General features: G+C 36.5%; 1 protein-coding gene across 3 annotated transcripts in view; it reads right to left on the bottom strand.

The window, feature by feature from the left end:
- The window catches only part of card11 (caspase recruitment domain family, member 11), a 34,313-nt gene extending 10,109 nt beyond the window's left edge, over window positions 1-24,204 (bottom strand). For 2 of the 3 annotated variants that reach the window (XM_081350095.1, XM_081350093.1), the window contains exons 1-7: window positions 24,068-24,176; window positions 6,011-6,223; window positions 3,820-3,957; window positions 3,193-3,518; window positions 2,875-3,054; window positions 2,616-2,762; window positions 8-133 (exon numbers count right to left, since the gene is read on the bottom strand). In XM_081350095.1, the coding sequence (XP_081206221.1) occupies window positions 8-133; window positions 2,616-2,762; window positions 2,875-3,054; window positions 3,193-3,518; window positions 3,820-3,957; window positions 6,011-6,209 (1,116 nt within the window). In that variant the 5' untranslated portion in view covers window positions 6,210-6,223; window positions 24,068-24,176. Of the gene's footprint in view, window positions 1-7; window positions 134-2,615; window positions 2,763-2,874; window positions 3,055-3,192; window positions 3,519-3,819; window positions 3,958-6,010; window positions 6,224-24,067 lie in introns of all 3 variants that reach the window. The other variant, XM_081350094.1, reaches the window with a different exon arrangement.
- Between the last annotated feature and the right edge of the window lie 559 nt (window positions 24,205-24,763).

Below are 24,763 nucleotides of genomic sequence, written 5' to 3' on the forward strand. Positions count from 1 at the left end.
ACTCAACCTGGTCCCGCTCACGTTCCACCTCTTCCAGCTGCACCATGACTGTATTCATGCGGTTCTTGTACATTTCGCAGTCCTTCACTAACGTGGAGCACTTCAATTCAAGGTCCTCCTTCTCTTCCAGGTACTGTGCACACATTTAAACCCATCAGTAGAATAAAGAGCACAGTGGAATCATTCAACACTGCATCACATGAACCTGAGAGGAAACCTTCTAAACTGTAAAAAAGATTTATAAGCAACAGTTTGAAGCACATTATTAATACCTAACCCTCAGAACAACATTTCTCACTTCACAATGGTGTTATGCAGCTCAAACCCTGCTGACTGCTTCATCATTTACAGAGAAAAAGCTCTGCTATGGCATACATTTACATTTTGCTGCAGCAGAAATTTCAGTATAGCACAGCAATCCTTTCAAACTAGGATTACTTTCCATGCCAATAAACAAACAAACAAACACCAAAGATCTATTTGGGAATGTGGAAGATATTGTTTGGCTTTGACAAGCATTCTGCATGTATTAAACATGGTTGCAGAGTTAAAGGAGAACTCCGGTCAATTTTAACATTGAGCTCATTTTTTTGTAAATTTGGAGTGGTGTCAATACAGAGAACAACGACAAAAATCGGTGTTGCCTACACCGTGTTATCCTCTTTTTAAAATTTGCACCCTGTTGACTTCAATGGGGCAAGTTTTAAACCAGCTTTTAGCCTCTTAACATCCTTGATGTGTCATTACAAGTGCACAGGTCATGTGAGTGATTCCTTCAGAGTGATCACGGGTGAATCTGACTGCAGTAGATGTGAAAGATATTAATAAAAATTATGTTATTTCAGCCAGCGCACATACCTGTATTTTCTTCCTGTTTTCGGTCGAAGTCCATAGTAATCGATTGTCGATTGTTACCTATGATCACGTGCGTGAACTCGACAATCGATTACTGATTGACCGAAAACAGGATGTAAATACAGGTATGTGCGCTGGCTGAAATAACATCATTTTTATTAATATCTTTCCCATCTACTGCAGTCAGATTCACCCGTGTTTACTCTGAAGGAATCACTCACATTAGCTGTGCACTTATAATGACACATCAAGGATGTTAAGAGGCTAAAAGCAGGTTTAAAACTTGCCCCATTGAAGTCAACAGGGTGCAAATTTTAAAAAGAGGATAACACGGTGTAGGCAACACCGATTTTTGTCGTTGTTCTCTGTATTGACAGCACTCCAAATTTACAAAAAAATGAGCTCAATGTTAAAATTGACCGGAGTTCTCCTTTAAGAGAGATGCTGGTAAGACTAACTAAAATACTTTTTTTAGGCCTTCAGCACTATAAAATACATTTTATGCAAGAATCGGAACATTTGAAAAGCTCTGACTGTGATAAGTCGTCACTGCCACCACCCCTCCCCCCCTTCCTGCCTTACCCTGAATTCTGACACTTTTCACACGTCACTTCAGATGCACTTCTAATTAGAGCTGCAGCACATTGCAGAAGGGGCCACTTAGAGCAGCCAGTCCTCATCAGCCTCTGTCACTTCTCGTTCATGTGTGACAAGAAAAAAACAACCTTTGCCTACACTTCATTATTTCTAGCCGTCAACTAAAAATCTCTCATGCTGAGTCCATATTAAACACACTTAATGCCCCATTATGCCAATGTAATATCACATTTGGCATGTTCATTATGATATTTAAACATTCAGGATGTGACCAAAAAGTGACCAATATGACCCCACTCCCCAGACAGCATTTTAAGGCATCACATACAGTCTCATGACAAAAAGACTGATCTAAACAGTAGGCAGCAAAGTTGTGCTGTTATATGACATGACTAATTTTGGCAAAAAAGTACTACATTACTTGTAAATAAGTTAATCCCAGAACGCAGTGCAACTAGCACACCTATGAATAAAGGCTACTTATATTGTATCATGAAAACTGCTTTTCAAAAGTTTGGGTTCGGTAAGATGTTTTTGAAAAGTCTCTTATGCTCCTCAAGGCTTCATTTATTTGATCAGAAAACAGTATTATGAAATATTTTTACAATATAAAATAACTGTTTTATATATAAATATATTTTAAAATGTAATTTATTTCACCATTTAGGTGAATTTTCAGCATCATTACTCCAGTCTTCAGTGTCACATGATCCTTCAGAAATCATTCTAATATGATGATTTGATGCTCAAGAAACATTTCCTATTATCAACAATATTGAAAACAGCTGTGTCGCTTCATATTTTTGTGGAAACTGATGCATTTTTGTTTCAGGAGTCTTTGATGAATAGAAAGATCAAAATGTAAAATCTTTTGTAACATTATCTTTACTGTCACTTTTGATTAATTTCAGGTATCCTTGGTAAATAAAAGGTATAATCTCTTTTTATTTTTATTTTTTATCATACTGACCCATACTTTTGAATAGTAATATATTTCAATTTGATGTTTGAACATTTTTTACGTTTTTCCTAGCGAGGCCTTTTTTTAAAAGCATCCATTATTAAAAATAGGCTATTTTACCCAACATGTATATTTGCAATGCATTGTTTGGGAAGGAGCTTGAAGCTGAAATGATTATTCAAGGCATAAGGCTAGTCCTGACCTTGTCCCGAAGCTCCTCGGCCTGTCGGACCTCTTCGTGCAGGTTATAGAGTCTGTTGACTAACTCCTGACGATCCTCCAGAGCCTCCTGCCGGTCATGCTCCAGGATATCCAAGATGGCCTTGTCTGAATCAGGCAGAGGACCGGGCTATGCACGAAAAGAAACAAAACAACTGTGAAAACTCTAACTTCGAATAACCTTTCCCAACTGTTTGCTTTTCACTGTCTTCTATTTATTGTGATGCAGAAAGGGTCTTCACCTGTATGATGGACTGCAGCTCCTGGAGTTTGATCTTCAAGACCTCATTCTCCCGCTCCAGCTCAAATATCTGCTCTTTCCGAGGGCGGTTCTCAATGTCATTCTTCAATTTCAGAGATTGCCTTCTCTCCATTTTGCACTCCTCATCCAACTTGTTTAACTTGTGCTTTAGTTGGTCAATCTGGAGGAAATGGAGAGACAGCAGCCAACATTTGTATCCCACATAGTCAAATAATTCATGTAAATATGAGTGACCCATCACTTTCAGTAGTAAATCTAGGAGACAGAGACAATGAAATGCTTTCAGAAGCCCTCTGACCTCAAGCTGAAGGTCTCGGCTCCTCATCACGGCCATATTCTTCTCCTCGCTGAGCTGAGCGTACCGCATGGCCAGCTGATAGTTGTCATCCTTCACCTTTATAAGTTCGTCATTATAGTTATTGCGCTCTTCTTTCATCTTATTGTAGCGGTCCTGGAAAGTCAGCAACTCCCGGTTGGCCAGCCGTAGCTTCTTGGAATCATCCTCTAGTGTGCGACATTTGGTCATGATATCCACTCGCTGCACGTCTTTAGCCTTGGACTGCTGCTGTAGTTTTATGACTTCATTCATTAGAAACTGGATGAGTCCTTCCTGGCCCTCTTCCACTACAGGCAAACAACCAAATACAGTCAAAGAAACACAACTGCACAAAAAAGTACCATGTTATTATTGAGATGTAATGTAAATACCACGGTGTATGAGTATGGTAATCATTTATCACCAAAGTATCACTAGTGCACCATAGTACCACCACAGAACTGGTTTATTAGGCTACTGCACAAATCTGAAGGAGGATTTAAGGCAGATGCTCATCCCAGAGGGGAAGCAGGTGGAAGGCAACAGACATTTTAAGGCATGGTCGTAGGTCATTTATATGGGTGGCATTTTAATTTAAAAGCGTCTCACCGACTATAGTGGAACATCTGCGAGTGGGCTCCTTCCCCGTGACCAGTTTGTAGAGGTCAGGGTAGTACAACTCCAGACTCTCTAGAAAAACCACATAGCCTCGCTCTCCCTTCGTGTGCAGGATATCCAACAACCGACCTGAGACAAAAACCACTGCAGCATTACACTTGTTGAACTGAGAAAAGTACAATGTGGTTTTTCTACCTGATGTGACCCTTAAAAACTACTTAGTATCTGTTAATAGGATCAGGTTGAATCATTTATATCAAACAGCAGCAGCGTTAATATTTTTTACACGGTTGTTTTTTTACTTTAAATTTAGTTATTATTTTATGTTTTATCATTGTCATTGTTTATGTTGTTCTTCAATAAAACAGCATCTTACTTTCGTTATTTAGCGGACAAGACAAAAAATGAAAGCAAATATTGATAAATATATATATATATAAATAAATATTTATATAAAAATATATATATATATATATATATATATATATATATATATATATGAAGAGTTCAGATGCAAAACCCTCTAAGTGCCATCTGAAATTTTCTTCTAGAATGATCATTTTTATCAAGCTCATATATTGAAGTTCAGTAATTTCACTTACTGGCAATGAAAATTACCTATTAATTGTCATTTAAGTGAAATTGCTGAACTTAAATATACAAGCTTGATACAAATTATCATTCTAGAAGAAAATTTCAGATGGCACTTAGAGGCTTTTGCATCTGAACTCTTCATTCATATATAATATATATATAATATATATATATATATATATATATATATATATATATATATATATATATATATATATATATATATATATATATATATATATATATATATATATTAATGAAGTCAGAATAAAATGGAAATTCATCCTATCTATTCTCTGAGTGCATGTTAGTGATCTTATTGTGAATAATTCATCCATGCACAGGTTTAATTTTTTTTTACCTTGTAATGCAAAATGTCATAAACCTTCCAGTAAAACATCAGACTTCTCTCTGGTGACATATGCTGGACTTCTCTAATCATTCAATTTACTTAAAAGAGTTAGTGGACCCAAAAATGTAACTTCTGTCATCATTTACTCCAAGATTTTCGTTCATCTTCAAACCACAAATCAAAGATATTCTAAAGAAACTTGTTGAAGCGACAAAGTTGTAGTTCTGTATGGTGTCAATGAAGGGACAGACATCTCTCAGATTTCGTAAAAAAATATCTTCATTTGTGTTCCGAAGATGAATGAAAGTCTTACAGGTTTGGACAGACATAAGGGTGAGTAATTAATGACAAATCTGTTCATTTTACGGTAAACTATTCATTTAAACCACACCCTATCATTTCACAAATGTAATTGACAGCTTAGGTACTGATTGTGACCTGCATAATATTAAAATGAGACAGAAAGGCTCTTGCAGAGAAAGCTCCGCCCACACACTATTCTGATTGGCTGTGATTTGTAATTTATTCATTAGTTTCTTTTAGAAATGTCGCATCTGGCGTGGACAGACATATTGCTTGAAGCTGGACTTATACTTTGTAGTTTTGTTGCACTGTAGCAGGAATGTCCAGGCTTGTCTTTGATAAAAGCGATGCATTGTATTTTAACTCACTAGAGAAAAGTCATGGCACAAAAAGTACTTGAAAGATCTTCTGTATTACATGCCAAACTGCTAGTCCCAGAGGGAAAAGAGAATCATTAGGGGGCTGTGAAAATCCCAGCCGTGGTAAACAAGCATTTTGATGTGCTGCTTTGTGACAAACAAACAGTGCAGACTTTAGCAAGCTGCTCGGCGAAATCCTTGTCATCCGTTCTGCCTCTGGCCGTTCCGAAGTTGAAAAATTATACGAAGGTTCAGGAAGGAGTCGTTGGGAAAGAAAAACTACAGCAGCAGCTCACAGGATTAAAAGCGTCCATTCATCATCAAATTACACCACTGGAAAAAACACAGTGAAAGATGGGGTGACCGAGTAACTGATTGATGATGTGATTTGCATGTAAATGTTTTCGGCATGGAATTTGCATTTCCATATTCCACAGTGTTTAGTATTGTCTGTCACTGGCATCTATGAATGTTGATGTCTCCTCAATCCAACTTAGAGAGTGAAACCAACCTTGGATGGACCGGATCACATCATCAACAGTGCTTAAACACACACAGGAACACTGAATAATACCTGCTCGGTTGACTTTGGACTCCAACAGACGTGAGTTGAGCACCTCGTCTTCGTCTTGTTCGTCGATGACCTTGCATTGCCGCAGATATGAAGTTAGCTTGTTGGGATTGATGAAACGGCATAAGATGTACCGGTTCTTCTCTGCATTCTCCCACGAGGCCTCCCCCTCTAGCAAGTTCATTAAGCTTCCGTTCTCCATTCCTGCAGAGGCCTCTATGAGACAATGAGGGAGAATTAAGTTTCGGACGCTATTTCGACACTCCTTTCACACCCACAGCATTGACAGCACATAAGATAAAAATTAAAAAACATGTTATTGCATGCACAAAGATAGATGTGGGCTGCATGATTAATCGAAATAAAACCAAAATCACAATAGGGCTTTTTGAATAAACACAGCACTGTGTTCTTTACAAGCTTTAAGGGCTACCTGCAGTTTTCCACCAAAATATAAGTTTGATGTTTGAAATTGAAGAACACATACATAAATATTAGCACTGTAAATTTACAATTACACTGTAAAATAAAATATTACAATAGTAATCATATTTTGTTGAATATTTCTATATAATAATAACAACAATTTTAACTTTATAATAAGGTCTCAATTGTTAACATTAGTTAATGTATTAAACTAAGTAAGGGATAATGTAGAGCGAGGCGGTTGTTATAGCGAATACAACCCCGACAGGCCGATCAGGTCTTGAATCCATAGACAGTAAAAGCAATGAACACATCGACCCCATTGGATTCAACGGAGAAAAGTGAAGTCAGTTAGAAGCACTCACTTCCTGATGGCTGAGCGTACTTGCGCAAACTGAGCTTGACGACGTAGATGTGACGTGAGCAACCTGTCTGTCTTCTAGTAGCTGTGCCAAGAGAAATCTGAATCATTCCCTTCCGAATCTTGCAGAGACGGAGATCGTGAGTAGGAGGTGTCCATGAGCTAGGAGCGGGAGCAACTTTTGTTAAGTATTCTGATTAATAATGTTGTCATTTTGCCTCCACGTCCCCCCGATTGCGCGCAAGCTTCTCCTCCTGTCCATATGGTAATTTCTCTACTGTGCGACAGAGAGTCGCGTGGTTATGATGCAATCGTTAGCCTATTTTTACAAAAACTGCTTCTACGGGGCCATAACGTAAGATACAAGGTTATGGAGCCTTTTATACATTTTTGTGTTTCTTTAGAAATAAATAATGGACAAATGTCTTTAAACACCTCAGATGTAAAGTTATTCGCTGTCAAAGTGACGCCAAAATGAATGGGAGTCAATGGAATGCTAACAGCAGGTGATGGTCTGCTAATCAATGGGAAGCTTCAGTTTTTTCTGAAACATTACCCCCTTGCTTGAATCAGCCTGAATGGGGTTGTATTCGCTATAACAACCGCCTCGCTCTACATTATCCCTCTTATTACATGGCTACCTGTCAAATAAATCAATAATTTGACAAAATATTGATTTAAAAAGGAGTTTATTGATTTAAAAACGATTGTATTGCTTCTGCTAAAGAAAATAGTCTGTTCCGTCTCTACAGTTAGAATCCTGTGTCCATAGCAACGCTCTGTTTTTCATGGCAACGGTGTGTTATACTTAGCAGCGATCTGATATCAAGAAATAACAGACCGCATTCTACATTAGAATTAAACCAAAGAGTATAGAAGTAACAAGAGGCGAAACTCAATAGAACGTTCCATTGCAACAAACTCACCCATGCGCAGAGCTGCAGCTCCGCCATCTTGGACTGAACGCAACACCGCTGTCATAGGATTGAACTATACCGGTTCAAATTCAAAAGCGGTTAAATGAACTAAAAAGTAGTTTCTAGTTTTTAATATCTCTAGAGCAGACATCCCATGTCTCCCGGAAGATCCGGGAGTCTCCCGCATATTTATAGCGGCTCCCTGATGCCCGCAAATTAGCTAAAATCACCCGGAATCTAGAGCGAGCGAGCAAGAGCGCGCAGCTCCAAACCGTGTAGCAGTAACGTTAGAGCACACGGCAGAAAGGGTGAGGGAGCGAGATATCAACATATCAACCTAAAATGTGGAACACAACTTGTTCAGATTTTTTGCTTTCATTTTCTTGCAGTTCTAGAGTAAAATATATTTTGTAATATATATATATATATATATATATATTATATAAAATATAAATAATTATATTTTAAAATTTGTACATTTTAATAAACTCAAACTTATATAACTTTTTTCTGTTTCACTTTCATAATTTATTTCACTTCAACAATAATCTGACAAATTAAAACAAGACCAACCATAGTATTAACGTTACAACCATACTAACGTTACAACCATTTAAGTTTGGATAGTGATTTTCATGTTTAAGCGAAAAAAAGGTGACAGTTAAAGGGTTAATTTAGTGATAACAATGAATTAATAAAGCGGTCATTTGCCAGGTTAGGTGTTCATATATCTCTGAAAGTATGCGATTTAAAAAGCCCATTTTGAGTCTTGACAATTTCGACCAAATACATAACGTTAGCAAACTGTTACTGCGGTTATGGGATAGCTTACATTAACGTTACAGCACCTGTTATCGTTGACGTTAGCTCACTTTAAAGTTAATAAAACCTTTTCTACTTTACCTCTCTGGATCTTTGGGGAATCTATGAAATGCTAGTTGATTGGTTGTACACTGGTAGTTGTTGCAGTTGATGGCAGAACACTGTTTTCTTTGTTTGCAATTATTTTCAGACATAATGTTAATGCTGTACAGTAGTTGTGCTACCAGTAAAGCCGTTGGTTCAGTCCAAAATGGCGGCCGCGTTACCGAAGCGCCACCTAGTGGCTGTTGTCAAAACTGCAACGGAGTTTCGCCTCTTGTTACTTCTATACTCTTTGATTAAACCAAGCCATGTAATAACATGAACTAACAATGAGCAATACATTTGTTACAGAATTTATTAATCTTTGTTAAATGTTAGTTAATAAAAATCCAGCTGTTCATTGTTTGTTCATGTTAGTTCACAGTGCATTAACTAATGTTAACAAATACAACTTTTGATTTTAATAATGTATTAGCAAATGTTAATATAAACATACTAAGATTAATAAATGCTGTACAATTATTGTTAACTTAGTTCATGTTAACTAAAGTATTAACTAATGTTAACTAATGAAACATTATTGTTAAGTGTTAAGATTATTATTATAAGCATCATCATCATCATTATTTTGTTTATATATAATCCTTTTTTTTGCCAAATTGTGCAGCCCTACAAACAAACATAGCAATTTTTAAATTGCATTTTAAATTGCAATTTTATCATTTTATTTAGTATTTTTTTCCCCAAATCATACAGGCTTTAAATATAATCTTTTTTTATGTTTTATTTCCTTTTCTGCTGATGTCTGATCACACATGGTTTGAAACTTACAATTTTCAAAACTATTTTATAGCATTTTTAGCTATACTGAAAATCTGACATTTTGTCAAAGGTTTTGTCAGCTGAACTGATGTGATTTCCTCCTGTTTCACTCACATTAGAGATTTTAAATCCACAAACAGGGTTTCATGTAGATTTCTTTGCTTAATGGTTAATTGTAGTTTATTTAAATACAACTTCTTGTTACAAGAGAGTAATACGATATGTTATTAAACTGTCCCTGACACTTGCAACTGTATACATTTTCAGTTAACTTACATTGATTATCGTTTCCACAATTGTGAAGTTACTTTAACACTACTACCTTTAATAGCCATTTATTGTCTTTAAATTAGTGTTGTCAAAAATATCGATATTTCGATAAATATCGATACTGAAATATCTGAACGGTAGGCTACCAATATTAATTTCCCGAAGTATCGATACTAGCCGAGCTTTCACTTCTCTCCAAAGGCGCGTTGACAAACACCACACGCACACTCATTCGCTCTGGTTAAATGGCAAAAGTGAAGTGAATGGAGCCAATCACATCTGACGCGTTTTTTGCAATGAGAGGCGCCTATTTTCAATTGGTTTCCAGCGAGCGTTCTGCGCGCTGTTTACGCGCCTCGCGGGCCTTCCGTTTTAGTGATGAAAGCTAGTTGCTTGAACGCCCGGAGAGTGCGATGATGGAGGGTAAACTTGTGGTGCTCTCGCGGGTTACCAGGAGCTTAACGACTTCACGAACCGTAACTACCACAATGGTCCGTGTACGTTTTGATAGTTTGTTTTCCAATTTGAAATGAAATAAGCAGAAACGAGAAAACGGTCCCTTTATTCGTTTTTTCGTTTTTTCAAAAAAAAAGAAAAAACGAGATTTCGGCTTGATTTTTCGTTTTTCAGTTCACAGGCAAAAAACTAATAAATGACTTCAAAATTCGTTTTCCACATGTGGGCGGCCTGACACGCCCCCTTCCGCCGATTGGTCAAGCAAATCTGAGCATGTGACGTCATCAGTTGTCGCTCAAGTCAGGGTCTGTTCAACAAAATAATAGTCCTTTACTATGGCTACAGATTCTTAAACTGTAGGCTACAGGGCAGGTCCGGGCTTTCTTCTGTGCAACTTTACGCGTTTCACAAAAATCTTTACATCAGAAATATTAATTATCAGTCTGCCACCAGCCTGTTTTATTTAGCTGTGTGTGGTGAAGCTGCGCTTGACAGCGCCGAGCGGGAGAGGCTCACTGACCAATCTTCAGATCAGCAGTCAGAACTTTTCTTTTAGACGCTCCGTTTTGCCACGGGATGGTGATTGCAAATACTGTAATGCCAATCGGCTGAGGGTGGCTACCGATGATGATGGTGAAATACATTTTTACTGAAACTGTAATCATATCCGCGACCCGTGAGAATGAGACAGATGATTGACAGGACGATAGCGGAGGAAATTAAAGGTGCAAGATAACTTCTGTTAACAAAAACATAAATAAAAAAGTGTTTAATATAAGTGACTTTGTCTTTGTTTTATTGTTTTTGTTGTTTTTAATCAAATAATTGTGAACCACAAACTGAGCCTTCGTTTTAAAGGGCAATTTCCAAATATATTTATTTGTTATAATATTTTATAATACAGCATAAATAAAAACAAGCACACGTAATATGTATATGCCTATAGGCTAAACACCACAGTTTTTTGGTTTTGTTTGTGTGAACTTTTATCCCCAACCATATTTCTTCATGGGCTCCACGCCAGGGGTCACGCTCAGCACCCCTACTTCCCATGGTACGAACTGTAATTAACAGTATGCTGACCCAGTTTATATGTAAAATCTTTGGTAATCTATATGTAATATCTAAAAACACTTTACAGTGTGATGGAAATAAACTTTTCTTAAAGCGTCTTGTATATCACCACAGATTTATTGACACCCTTTATCTGTGTTGTATACTGTATACTGTAATAGACAATTGTCCTGCAGAATGAGCTGAAAACGTGCTGTCAATTTCCACCAAGAAGAGTTCCAAAATGCTTTGAAAATCTTAATTGATCCTGTTTGAGTTCATGCTTAATAGTTTGCCTTACTGTTCTCTGAATTAACACAAAGTAGTTATTAGTAAAAATGGGGGAAACTGGATCAAGTTCCTGTGGAATCAATGAATGTTCTTGATGGCATGCATTGTTTCTCGTTTTTATTGTTTGATTATACAGCCAGGACTGAACTTTCATTTGGGTTCCACCAGTAAATCTATATCCACCAGTATATATATATATATATAATTAATCTGCTTATTGTGAGCCTAAATGAGTAAATTGTCAAGTCAAGTCAAGTCAAGTGTATTTGTATAGCGCTTTTCACAATACAGATTGTATCAAAGCAGCTTCACAGTTAACAAGGTTTGTTTCTAATGGAATTCATTGATTGATAAAATTAAAATTAAATATCCCCAAAATATCCCCAACTGAGCAAGCCAAAAGGCAACAGTGGCAAGGAACCGAAAAACTGGTGACAGGTGACCTGATGGAGAAAAAAAAACCTTGGGAGAACCCAGGCTCAGTCGGGGGCCAGTTCTCCTCTGGCGTTTATGAACTAGAGGTCGGATTTAACTGTAAGATTAAAAGTATTATATGAATGCCTGGCTGAAGAGATGCAACTTTAATCTAGTTTTAAACTGGGAGAGCGAGTCTGAGCAACGAACAGTATCAGGAGGCTATTCCAGAGTTTTGGAGCTAAATGTGAAAATGCTCTCCCTTCTTTGGTGGCTCTGGATATCCTAGGTATGACCAAAAGCCTTGAATTTAGTGATCTTAAAGAGCGCGATGGATTGTAGGGCGATAGAAGATCCGTTAAATAGACTGGAGCTAAGCCGTTTAGGGCTTTATAAGTCAGTAGCAATACAATACGGGACTTTATAGGTATATGTAGTGATATTAAAATCTGTGTTATATGATCATATTTTCTTGATCTAGCAAGAACTCTAGCGGCTGCATTTTGGACTAACTGTAGCTTGTTTATTGAGGATGCAGGACAACCAGCTAATAAACCATTACAGTAATCTAGTCTCGAGGTCATGAACGCATGAACTAACTTTTCTGCATCAGAAACTGAGTGATCTGATGGGGATAAAATTGGTATTTAATCATTATCAGGCTGACTTGCCACCAACTACTGGTGCTTTTTTATATTTTGAAAGTAGTGTTTCATGTTGTCACTTCACATTTAATAGCCTCTTAGAATGAAATCGCTATGCAAATTCACAGTGCCTCCTTTGAGTTGCATTAGACAGTGTGTAATGTAAATCTAAATGCAGGTTCTGTGTAATGTGTGTAATGTAGTGTAATGTAATGTAAATCTAAAGATGCTGCTTCTGTGCCACCTATACTGCAAAGCTGGGTGTTTGTTCATACAGAGTTAATCAGACAGCCTAAAGCCTCTTACGTTGTTAATTTAAATTTCAAAAAACAATTTGACATTTGCTTGCAATGTTTTTCTTACAAAAAACCTCATCATTCTGCAGGACAATTGTCTATTACAGTATACAACACAGATAGAAGGGTGTCAATAATTCTGTGGTGATATACTGTACAAGACACTTTTAAGAAAAGTTTATTTCCATCACACTGTAAAGTGTTTTTAGATATTACACATAGATTACATATAGCCTACCAAAGATTTTACATATAAACTGGGTCAGTATACTGTTAATTATAGGCTACAGATAGTACCATGGGGTGCTGAGTGTGACCCCTGGCGTGGAGCCCATGAAGAAATATGGTTGGGGATAAAAGTTCACAAACAAAACCAAAAAACTGTGGTGTTTAGCCTATAGGCATATACATATTACATGTGCTTGTTTTTATTTATGCTGTATTATAAAATACCCATATTATAACAAATAAATAAAATATATTTGGAAATTGCCCTTTAAAACGAAGGCTCAGTTTGTGGTTCACAATTATTTGACTAAAAACAAGAAGAACAACAAAACAAAGACAAAGTCACTTATATTAAAACAGTTTTTTATTTATGTTTTTGTTAACAGAAGTTATCTTGCGCCTTTAATTTCCTCCGCTATCGTCCTGTCAATCATCTGTCTCATTCTCACGGGTCGCGGATATGATTACAGTTTCAGTGAAAATGTATTTCACCATCATCATCGGTAGCCACCCTCAGCCGATTGGCATTACAGTATTTGCAATCACCATCCCGTGGCAAAACGGAGCGTCTAAAAGAAAAGTTCTGACTGCTGATCTGAACATTGGTCAGTGAGCCTCTCCCGCTCGGCGCTGTCAAGCGCAGCTTCACCACACACAGCTAAATAAAACAGGCTGGTGGCAGACTAATAATTAATATTTCTGATGTAAAGATTTTTGTGAAACGCGTAAAGTTGCACAGAAGAAAGCCCGGACCTGCCCTGTAGCCTACAGTTTAAGAATCTGTAGCCATAGTAAAGGACTATTATTTTGTTGAACAGACCCTGACCTGAGCGACAACTGATGACGTCACATGCTCATATTTGCTTGACCAATCGGCGGAAGGGGCGTGTCAGGCCGCCCACATGTGGAAAACGAATTTTGAAGTCATTTATTCGTTTTTTGCATGGGAACTAAAAAACGAAAAATCAAGCCGAAATCTCGTTTTTTCGTTTTTTTTGAAAAAACGAAAAAACGAATAAAGGGGCCGTTTTCTCGTTTCTGCTTATTTCATTTCAAATTGGAAAACAAACTATCAAAACGTACACGGACCCACAATGTTAACAGAAAGTAAATAAAGTTAATAAAAGGCTGATTTAATGTTTACTTGACTGACAGGACAGCTGTTTCAGTGGTTGCCTAGCAACATAAAAAAACGCAGCGCACTGCTCGTTCTGTGTGATCTTAGACAAGTACATTTTAACTGTGGTCAAATGTAAATTAACTTGTGCTTTATTCAAGCTTTATTCAACTTTATTCAAGAATTATTATTTAACTCTGCAATTTGCCTTCATTAGCAAATATCATCAATTTGATTACACAGATACTAATTAAACTAAACTGAGCTAGACAATGACATCTCTGAATTCAATAATGAAATGCCTTTAACTGAAAATTGAATGTTTAATCTTATTATTATACATTAATGACACTCTCCTCCAATTTGATACTGTTAAGTGATTTGACAATCTGTATTGTTAAAAGCACTATATAAATAAAGGTGACTTGACTTGACTTCATGTCGATCCAGTGAGCATTGTTTTCGCGTGTGATGCACACACGTTTGCGTTTAAATCTGTTCATCAAATAACGTTAATGTATTAACCAGCATTTATGCTTTTCAACAAGTGCACTACCTCAGGACATTTTTGTTCATGTAAAATATACCTCATTGTCATGTTCTAAACTAGTTATATTTAGCTTTAAATAAAAAAAATACCCCCTTAATATTGTGGCAGTTTTTTTCTCTGTGGTATCGAAAATGGTATTGAATATCGATATTTTTCAAGGTATCGTATCGAAGTTAGAAATTCTAGTATCGTGACAACACTACTTTAAATATCTTCAGCATAAAATCAACAATGAAACAATTCATGCGAGAGTGACCCACAGCGGTAATGGGTATGCATGTCCTGTGGTGGTGGGCACGCTTTTGTCAGTGCCACCACACACTGCCTCATTTCAGAGAGGTGTGACAAACCATATCTTTTTTTTCAACCTTGTGGACAGTGGCTGTAAAGATGTCACAGCACACCGCTGATGTGAAAGAGTTTGTCTCCACTGCTGCAGAACTGAGCTGATTGTCTTCTGAATAGCTGATGGCTGCAGCTCAAACTGACACTCACATACACGTGTGAATCAACGGTGTAGCTGTTCGGCACTGCGGCACAGTGATTAACGGTCGAATGTTATGAGTGCCGAGAGCAGGCCTGCAGATGGCTGATAAAATGCTGATAAAGGCTATACATAACACATTATGAAGACTCAAAAACACTGGAATTAAACGAACACTTAATTTAAATGTATTAAATCAAATTTTAATAAAGCTTTCAAAGTGAGGAGGTGCAAGTACCGAACGCTTGCTGCTAATTTCATACTAGATTAATAAATTAAGGGGTTTTTATTAATGTAATGAACAGCTTTGAGATCGTTGCTCTATGTGAATAGGTATAGGGCACAATAAAAGCATAGATATTTTGACAAATCATGCCTCATATATATGGATATTTTTGGGTGAACTATCCCTTTAAACATATAGGCCAACAATTAGAAAAACAGTCCAGAGGAAACACAGAACGCATCCTGTGTCAAAAGCTCTCGGACAGTTTGACACACGACTGCAAAATGGAGAGCAACCATCTAATTTGTCATGCTCATGACAACCTAATTTGTTTTATAACAATGTAAATAACATAGCAAACAAAGAAATTGACCTATTTTAATGCTGCTGAATCTAGTCTCTGGAGCTCGAAGCTGATTGGTCGGTTGTTAATGAACATTCAACATTCAGTGCAGTCTTTTATGCTCACCAAGTAGAAGTGCTGATTTGATGCACAAGAAACATATTTTCAGTGTTGAAAATAGTTGTGCTGCTTCATATTTTTGTGGAAACTGATTTTTTTCACAGCATTGGTTTGAAATGGAAGTATTTTGTAACATTATGAAAGTATTAATTGTCACTTTTGATCAAATGAATGCATCTGAACCTTTGGCTGTAAACCGAATCTTTTAAGATGTTTAAGAGTGTACACGAGTCACCCTCATGACACGGTTCATTGTCCAATGGCAAAAAGGCTTAAATTCCAGCCAATTCCTCAGACATTCATCATGTCACAGTTCCATTCTCTGGAAGAAACCGAATCACAATGAAACTGATAGAAGAGACTTTCTCTGGTGAGAATACTTTGATGTCTCACCTACTTTAAAGAGACAATACAAGGTGTGTGTGTGTCTTTTTCTGGCCTCTGAGTCAATTTAGTCCTACCAAAAAAAAAAAGTTCCAGCATGCTCTTGATAACCTTTCATATTTTCCCTGATTTTCTGTGGGGCGTAAATGTAAATTAACGAGCAGCAACATGTTAATTCAAGACTCTGCATGACAAATTTCTCGCTGCAGTTGAAGGTGCAGCCGGACCACTTCAGTGGCATAATACCAGCATTGTTTTCCAGTGCTCCATGGGCCTTTGCAAATGAAATCAAACCATTACTACTGATATGCCCACACACGCTTTTGCATATTCCTGTGAATCCATCATACCAAACATCCCTATATCTGCCCTTTCGCTTTTGCACCCCTAGGCTCAGGAAAAACTGCATTTGTGAGCGCAAACTAACCGTAATGGCCTCACTTCCCCATCCCTACAGCAGACAGGAGACATTTGACTTTTGAGTGGGTGTGTGACACAGGAGGATGGCTTCTGGTTAAGGGAAGGAAGAACTGCAGATTTCAGCCAGCCTTTGCAATTTTCAAGTGCAATATGCAGTCAACCCGATGTCGGAGGGATGAAGAACTTATGTCGTCATACGTCTAATATTAGGCATCAGCATCGCCTCATGTTGTTTAAAAGACAGTTTCTCATATTTGGAAATCAGATAAATGAGTGGGAGACTGTGTCAACGTTGAGCACTAGGTCGTGTGTGCATTCTCCCACGCCGAAAACGCCCACCGTTTGCGAGAGAGGGCCTTTAACGGCGTCCTTCCTTAGGAAACGATGGGTTTCTCCCCACACATCTTAACGCGCCGATTAAGAGATACGGCATTATACTGTCATTCATCACATTGGCTTTGTGTTCATGTCAGGACGTGACTCAGCCGAGTTAAAAATGAAGCATCACGTACTACAGCGGTTCACCCCGACAGACACACAAACACACAGTCCACCCCCACCCCTGTCTTTTATACCTTGACCAGATTTCCTCTCGACTTATTTTGGAGTGAGTGAGTAAGAGAGCGCTCTTCACTTCCTCATTTCATTAGCAGGTGTTTAGCGGGGCCTCTTAAAAGGAGAAATGTTGGGAACACATTTCAAGTTGCACAGCAGAAGTGATACTCAGTTTATAGTATATTTAAATACAAATTATCAGGAGATCAACTTCCACTTACCAGTGCAAGTTAATATATCTGTGTCTGCATCATTGTCTAAGTGGCAGGAGACTCATAGAACATCTGAAAGTCATTTATAGAGTGTAAAGACTGATTTTTTTTTGTTGTTGCTCAAAACGTAGTTTGCAGTATGAGGAAAGAGTGAAGGAAAATGAGTGAATTTGGACACTTTGTATTAAAAAACTAACCGAAATGTGATCTGACCACTGAGACTGAGACACATTGAATCAAAATTCTGATTGAATCGGATTTTGCATTTATTCGATCAAAAATACAGTAAAATAGTAATCTTGTGAAATATTAAGATTAAAATAACTGTTTCTATTTAAATTTAATTTATTCCTGTGATGTCAAAGTTGAATTTTCAGCATCATTACTCCAGTCTTCAGTGTCACATGATCCTTCAGAAATAAACCTAATATGATGATTTGATGCTCAAGAAAAAAAATTATTATTATTATCAATGTTGAAAATGGTTGTGTTGCTTAATGTTTTTGTGGAATTTTTTTGTTCAGGATTATTCGACGAACAAAGAGTTCAAAAGAACAGATTTATTTTTAGAAATGGAAATATATTGTAACATTATAAATGTCTTTACTGTCACTTTTGATCAATTTAATGTGTTATATCTGAACAAAAGCATTAATTATTTCAAATCAAATCTAACTGATCCCAATGTTATAACGATAGTATACATCAGATTTAGAAGTGTTTTACTAACTACTAATCAGGAACGAGTCCGACACAAATCTAATCAAGTCAAAGGCCTATAATTTTGTGTTGCTTAAAAGAGAATTATTTACATTGTTTCAAGTTCACCGAGCAATCAAGAAAAATGAAACTGCGTTACATCTACGGGTTGTTACCCTGCGGGACCCTGCTTGAGTGATTTTCATGTTGAAGAGCAGTGTAAAACCAAGCTAGCGGAAGCCCCTACCACGTGCTCCTGAGGCTCCATCCGATTTTAGAAAAAAAAAACCACAAACCAAAAGCGCCTCAGCCAATGGGCTGCAGCCCTGCTCCACCAAGCTACCAGTTCGGGGGAACTGCACTAAACTGTTTTGTGTGAAAGTGAAAGAGTCCTGATGTGGGCCTGCTCCTTTACAATGACTGAAATTGTACACTCTAAACACCAGGATCTAGAGTAAATTCTGACCTAATTAAGACTGCGCTGATGAGAAATCTAATATAGCACATTTGTAAGATAAAAACTGACATACATCATGTATTATTACATAAACATAACAGGAACGGTTCACTCAAAAGTGAAAATCATTTAAATCATCCTCATATCGCTCCAAACCCGTATGACTTTCTTTCTGTTTGAACACCAAAGGACTTCAAAAGGGACGGGTGTTTGACAAAACAATCAATGCACCATAAAAGTGTCCACGAGACGCATAGGCAATATTCCAAGCCTTCTGAAGTCATGCAACGGCTTTCTGTGAAGAAGTGGGCAAAAAAGAAAAATCCGGCTGAAGCTCTCAAATCTCACTCAGTCACACAAATGCCATGTTGGATCTGTACACAAAGTTTGATATCATTGACGTGACGCACCGTATTTGAACCGCATACGAGCAAGGCTGAGATCTGAGAACCATGGAGCAGGAGATGCTTTTTTTTTTGGCATGACTTCAGAAAACTTGCAATATACTGCATACAGTAAGTTTTTTTTTTAGCCGTTTTTGAAGTTCTGATACTAGTCGTTGTGCAATGTGTCTTGTATTGTGATCCACAGAGGAAAGTTACAGATACAACAACATGGCAATTTTCACATTTGGTTTAACTATCACTCAAAGGTTGTGAACTTTAATTAACCCTGGAGACCCAGACCACTAATAGGTTTGAACAATTTGTTTGTCATGAGCTTAAAAACATTGTGTTATCTGACATTAATTTTGTAGCCGAATATAAATTGTGTGTGTGTGGGGGGGGGGGGGGAAGAAATTACTTTTATTCAGCAAGAATGCATTAAATGAACCGATAGAGAGTAAAGACATTTATAATGTTACAAAAGTTTCCTATTTCAAATGCTTTGTTCATCACAAAAAAAACAAAAAAACATTGATGATAATATTAAAAGATGATTTGATGCTCAAGAAACATTATATTAGAATGACTTCTGAAGGATCATGTGACACTGAAGACTGGAATAATGATGCTGGAAATTCAGCTTTGCATCACAGGAATAAATTACATTTGACAATTTATTCAAACAGACAACAGTTATTTTCAATTGTAATATTATTCCACAATAATACAGTTTTTACTGTATTTTTGAACAAATAAATGTGGCCTTGGTGAACAGAAACCTTTTGATGATAAGATTTTTGTTCTTTTATATGTTTGATGACTTTGAAATATTATTATAACATTATTATAACACTATGTTATTTACAGCACTTCCTTCCGTGAGGTGTGTCATTTCTGTGCAACTAACATCACCAAACAGAACTGAACAAAAACTTGTTTTCAAACAAGTTACTACAAACTGGCCAGACAAATAAGACAATCCCACATCTCTTTTTATTAACAAAATGCGGTTTTCATTGTCAAAATACTGACTCAGTTGAATTAATACATACATAAGCCAATAAATAAACAAGTGAATGATTAAGAAGCTTGCTTCCTGAATTTTTGGTGATAGTGTGCTATTGACAGGCATGCAAATAGCAGCCTAAGATCACAAACCACATTTCACATTAAACTTGAAGACAGACTGCACAGATGCAACCGAGACATTCTAAAAATGCTAAATTCTCAGATCGATGACAGAAATATGCAGTTGCTTCAAATGAACCATAAGAAATCCATTGTTTTGGGTTTAAGAGTGAATCTGCACATTCCAGCTGTAATGCAATTGCTCGAAATTGGATCCAGCAACCACTAACAATTCAACCTTTGTGAGGGACGATGCCATGCACATGAACCTAAGAGCCGATCTGATGGCATTCACAATACAGGAGCTTTCTTCTCTCCCTCAGTCAGGTGCGGCGTGTATGTTGACATGGCATGCTTTTCAAGTGGATTTGTGGAGTTCAAAAAACCTGTGCTTGCCTCGCACAATTCTACTTAGGATTCTGAGAGAAACATCAAGATGCTCATATTGTTCAGACGTTACAGCATCTCTGCTTGCACTTCACTAGTAAATGAGCTTAACATTTTCAGATTTAAAGCTGTTTCATGACATTACAAATTTTGTCCATGTGTAGCACATGTGTGTTAATTAGCATCTGGACATAATTATGCAATGCATAAATAATGCATTTGATGCATACATATTTTGACCAGGAAATCACTACATGACATGCTGTATCACTATATTTTAAGGTTTGAAAATAATTTGAATGCCTTTGTGGTGAAACACTCTTTGTTCTACCAGAATTATGTTTTTCATTCAGACAACAGAAGGTCGTCTGTGAGTTTTGCCCCATCATTTCTTCATAAAATAGCACTTTTTCAAAGACCCATATTCATAATTTATATTGCGTGATTAAAAAAATGTGTGAGTGGTACGTTAAAAGCATTGTCATCATTATGCCACAGATTGGTATTGAGTATTTTTTTGTATATTGGTCAAATTGGACTGTATATAAACATGTTTTGTATGTCACGCCACATATCTGTAACACCACAGTATATAGGACAAGATACAAACAGAATTAACTAGTGTCTTGATTCAATTAGATGTTGTATCTCTGCTTGATGTAGAAATACTGTACATAATACATCACATGCAAAAACATCATCATGCCTGACTTTGAAGGTGCCTTAAATATCTTATTGTGTACTTGAGGAACTTCAAAATATACAGTACCTGAAGCCTGTTCCTAATGATAAGGTTATTGAAGGAACTATGGACAGACTGTGCAGTTCCTGCAAGGGACTTTACATTTTATAAGTTCCCCAAAAAACTACCTTATCAAAAAGAGTGCATAAAATTTCTGAGAGATTTTAAAAAAGTGTTGGTTATGTGTTCAATAAGGTTTTTTTTTTTTTTTTTCATGCACTATGAAATTTCAGCCAATTTGTGAACTTGCACTTGAATAACTTTACAATCCTTCTCCAGACGATTCCACCAGTTTGGCCGTCTGAAGGAACCAAGTTTGGGACCCCCAGCATCTTTTGATTTTTACAGATTGACTCTTTAATTACTGGGCAATATTTGACCCCTGAAATGCATTTTGGAAAGGAGTGGCATATTACTTTTGGTAACCCTTTACAATAAGGTTTCATTAGTAAACATTAGTTAACTATCTTAGTTAACATGAACTAATAATGAATTGCACTTCTACAGCATTTGTTAATCTTTGTTAATGTTAATTTCAACATTTACTAATGCATTACTAAAAATCAAGTTGTATGTGTCAACATTAGTTAATGCACTGTGAAGTAACACGAACAAACAATGAACAACTGGATTTATATTAACTAACGTTAACAAAGATTAACCAGTAACAAATGTATTGCTCATGGTTAGTTCATGTTAATTAACACACTAACTTATGTTAACAATGAGACCTTATTGTAAAGTGTTACCTTACTTTGTAACAATATACAAACACACTGAGTGTGGATCAAATACTTCAGCCAAACCAGTTAAAAATAAACACTCAATTTGATCAAATTATACTATTAAATCAACAGTACTGGAGATGTTATAATACATGCTGATAGGCACTGCTAGAACACATTTAATATTTGTTATTTCAGTTGTTTGGAGTGTTTTTTTATGCTAGCTGTACAGCAACACTCACCACTGAAATAGTGATTTGACATATTTGAGATATAGCATTTTTACCCTCAAATACATATTTATTAGCACTCAATAGTATTTTCTCTGTGAGCCCTATAATTCTGACCATTGTAAAAAAAAAAAAATAATAATAAATTGTCTCATTTTATCTGGAACTTAGACAATCTTTGATCAAAACGAAAATGAAAAATAACCTAAACTATTTCAGATGATCCTGTTCATGTGTTTGATAGCAACTATTTCATACATTCATTAAATACTTAGTAGCCAATGATTAGTGCAATCTTTTTCTCTAGGACTTTTCTTGTCCCCAACCACAGTTATCATTATTACTATTCACTTGTGTAAATAATCAACCATCACATCATTAAATTCATGATATTTCATCATGTCTATAATTAAAACATGTTATGAAATAAATATGCCATGAATTATGAACCACTCTCACATAGTTTCAGCATTCAAAATTCATTTACAAATGCATTCACTCATAAATATGTCAAATCCAAAATAGTGTTTATATTCATAAGGCATTACTGTTTGCTGATCTGCAACAATGCAAATTCCACACTGAGTTGTATTCTTTAGTCACTGATTTATTAACTAGGAGTGGATGAGAAGTTAACATGTTCTTGCAGAACATCACGAAACTTGCTATGGGACCAAGGCAGGGCGGACACACCAAGCATGCTGAGGCATCCTACAACAATTATTAAACTAGCCTATTCCTGTAGAGCAAGCTGTATTTTAAAGGAAAAGCTTTCCCAGTTGAATTACGACTCTCCTAAAGTCTTTATCAAAAAAAGCATGCCATGACATGTGGCTCAATTTGTTAGGCAAATATGAGTTCGGAATAGCGCATCTGTTGAACATACATAGAGGAACCTCCCATTTATGAACGATCACATCATGACATCTTCACACTGTACACATCTCACAAGCAGGGCCCGAGGGGGACACTGACAGACAGTGTGACTCATTATGGCAACAGCAGCTATTTATATTAGTTGCATTAGTGATTGTGAAATTAAGGATTTTGTCTTAATGCACAGAAAATTATCATAATCTGATTTGAGATTGTTGAGACAGCAACAATGCATCAAATCCCATGAATATTGCAAAAACTCAACAGTAACAGCAACAAGTTCATATATGGAGCATGCAGAAGAGAGGTTGACAGTAGATTGAATAACCATACACAACAACACAAATTGTCGTTGGATTAATGTGGCAATGCATGATCCTTTCACTCCCTGACTTTTCAATGAGTGCACACAGCATGCACACTTGTTAGATTCCATCACTCATTTTATTATGGCATCTGAATTTTAGTTTATAGTCCATGTTGGAACTGCAAGATTAAACTCATTTACATCCTATTAGCTGGTTATTAGATTATTATGAGGGAGGATGAGTGACTAATAAATGGAGAGAACGACAGATTTTATGAGTAAGATAGCAACCCAAATATAGCTTTTATATTTCTGCAAAGAAGATCATCTAATCACACTAATTCATCTGTTGCATCACTTTAACATGCTTCGTTTATGCGCGCGCCACTGGAAAGCACTTTGCTAACCTAAATTCTACACTAAAGTCAAGTAATGTACACATATAGTTCAAGAAGTCCAAAAACCACACAAGCATAGCCGTCGTTTTGTTAATATTTTGTAGAGAGAGAGAAAAAAAAACCTGATACGCATTAGTTTCCTGCGTACTGTCGGACGCCGAGGTGCGTCGAAAAGTTTGTGATGAAGTTCGGCTCTGAAATGTTTACTTACTAAACGGTTACATTCATCATCGTGTTCCTCTTTAAATCAACAGTAGGCTAAAGTGATTTACCTGTTGAAGATCACTCCTCGGGGTCTAATTCGACAGATCCATTCTAGTTACTTGAAGACGACAGAGTTTCAAACAGCTCAACTCTGTCGCAACAACTCAAACGACAAGTTGGATGATTTCACCTGCAGCCTGACAGTAAGCTGTCACTCAAAGCGCAGTGGGCGGGGCTAATGGAGCTAATCACTATATTAACTTGCAGCTGCAGTGAACGACGTTTTATGTGTCCGAAGTGCTAGCAAACAGCAGTACTTTCTGACCATTAAATGGCTCTCATTGTCTAGCTCTCCTTGTTAAAAATAAGTAAATAAATATCTTAGAAACACTTTACAATAAGGTTTCATTAGTTAACTACATTAACATGACCTAATAACGAACTGCACTTCTACAGCATTTATTAATCTTCTTTGTTAATGTTAATCTAAACATTTACTAATACATTATTCAAATCAAAGCTGGATTTATATTAACTAATGTTAAGATGAACAAATGTATTGCTCATAGTTCATGTTAGTTAATAGCCTACATTAACTTATGTTAACAAATGAAACCTTATTGTAAATTTAGGTATATGTTAGGTGAGAAATATAAATATTAAATTAGATTTACTCAATATGTAATACTGCAGAATAGAAACAACAATTTAAAAGAGTATTTTTTCAGTCTGCTTACAATGTAAAATATTTTTCATTTTCTCAT

The sequence above is a fragment of the Scardinius erythrophthalmus genome, assembly GCF_964197995.2.
Source record: "Scardinius erythrophthalmus genome assembly, chromosome: 1".
Classification (NCBI taxonomy): domain Eukaryota; kingdom Metazoa; phylum Chordata; class Actinopteri; order Cypriniformes; family Leuciscidae; genus Scardinius; species Scardinius erythrophthalmus.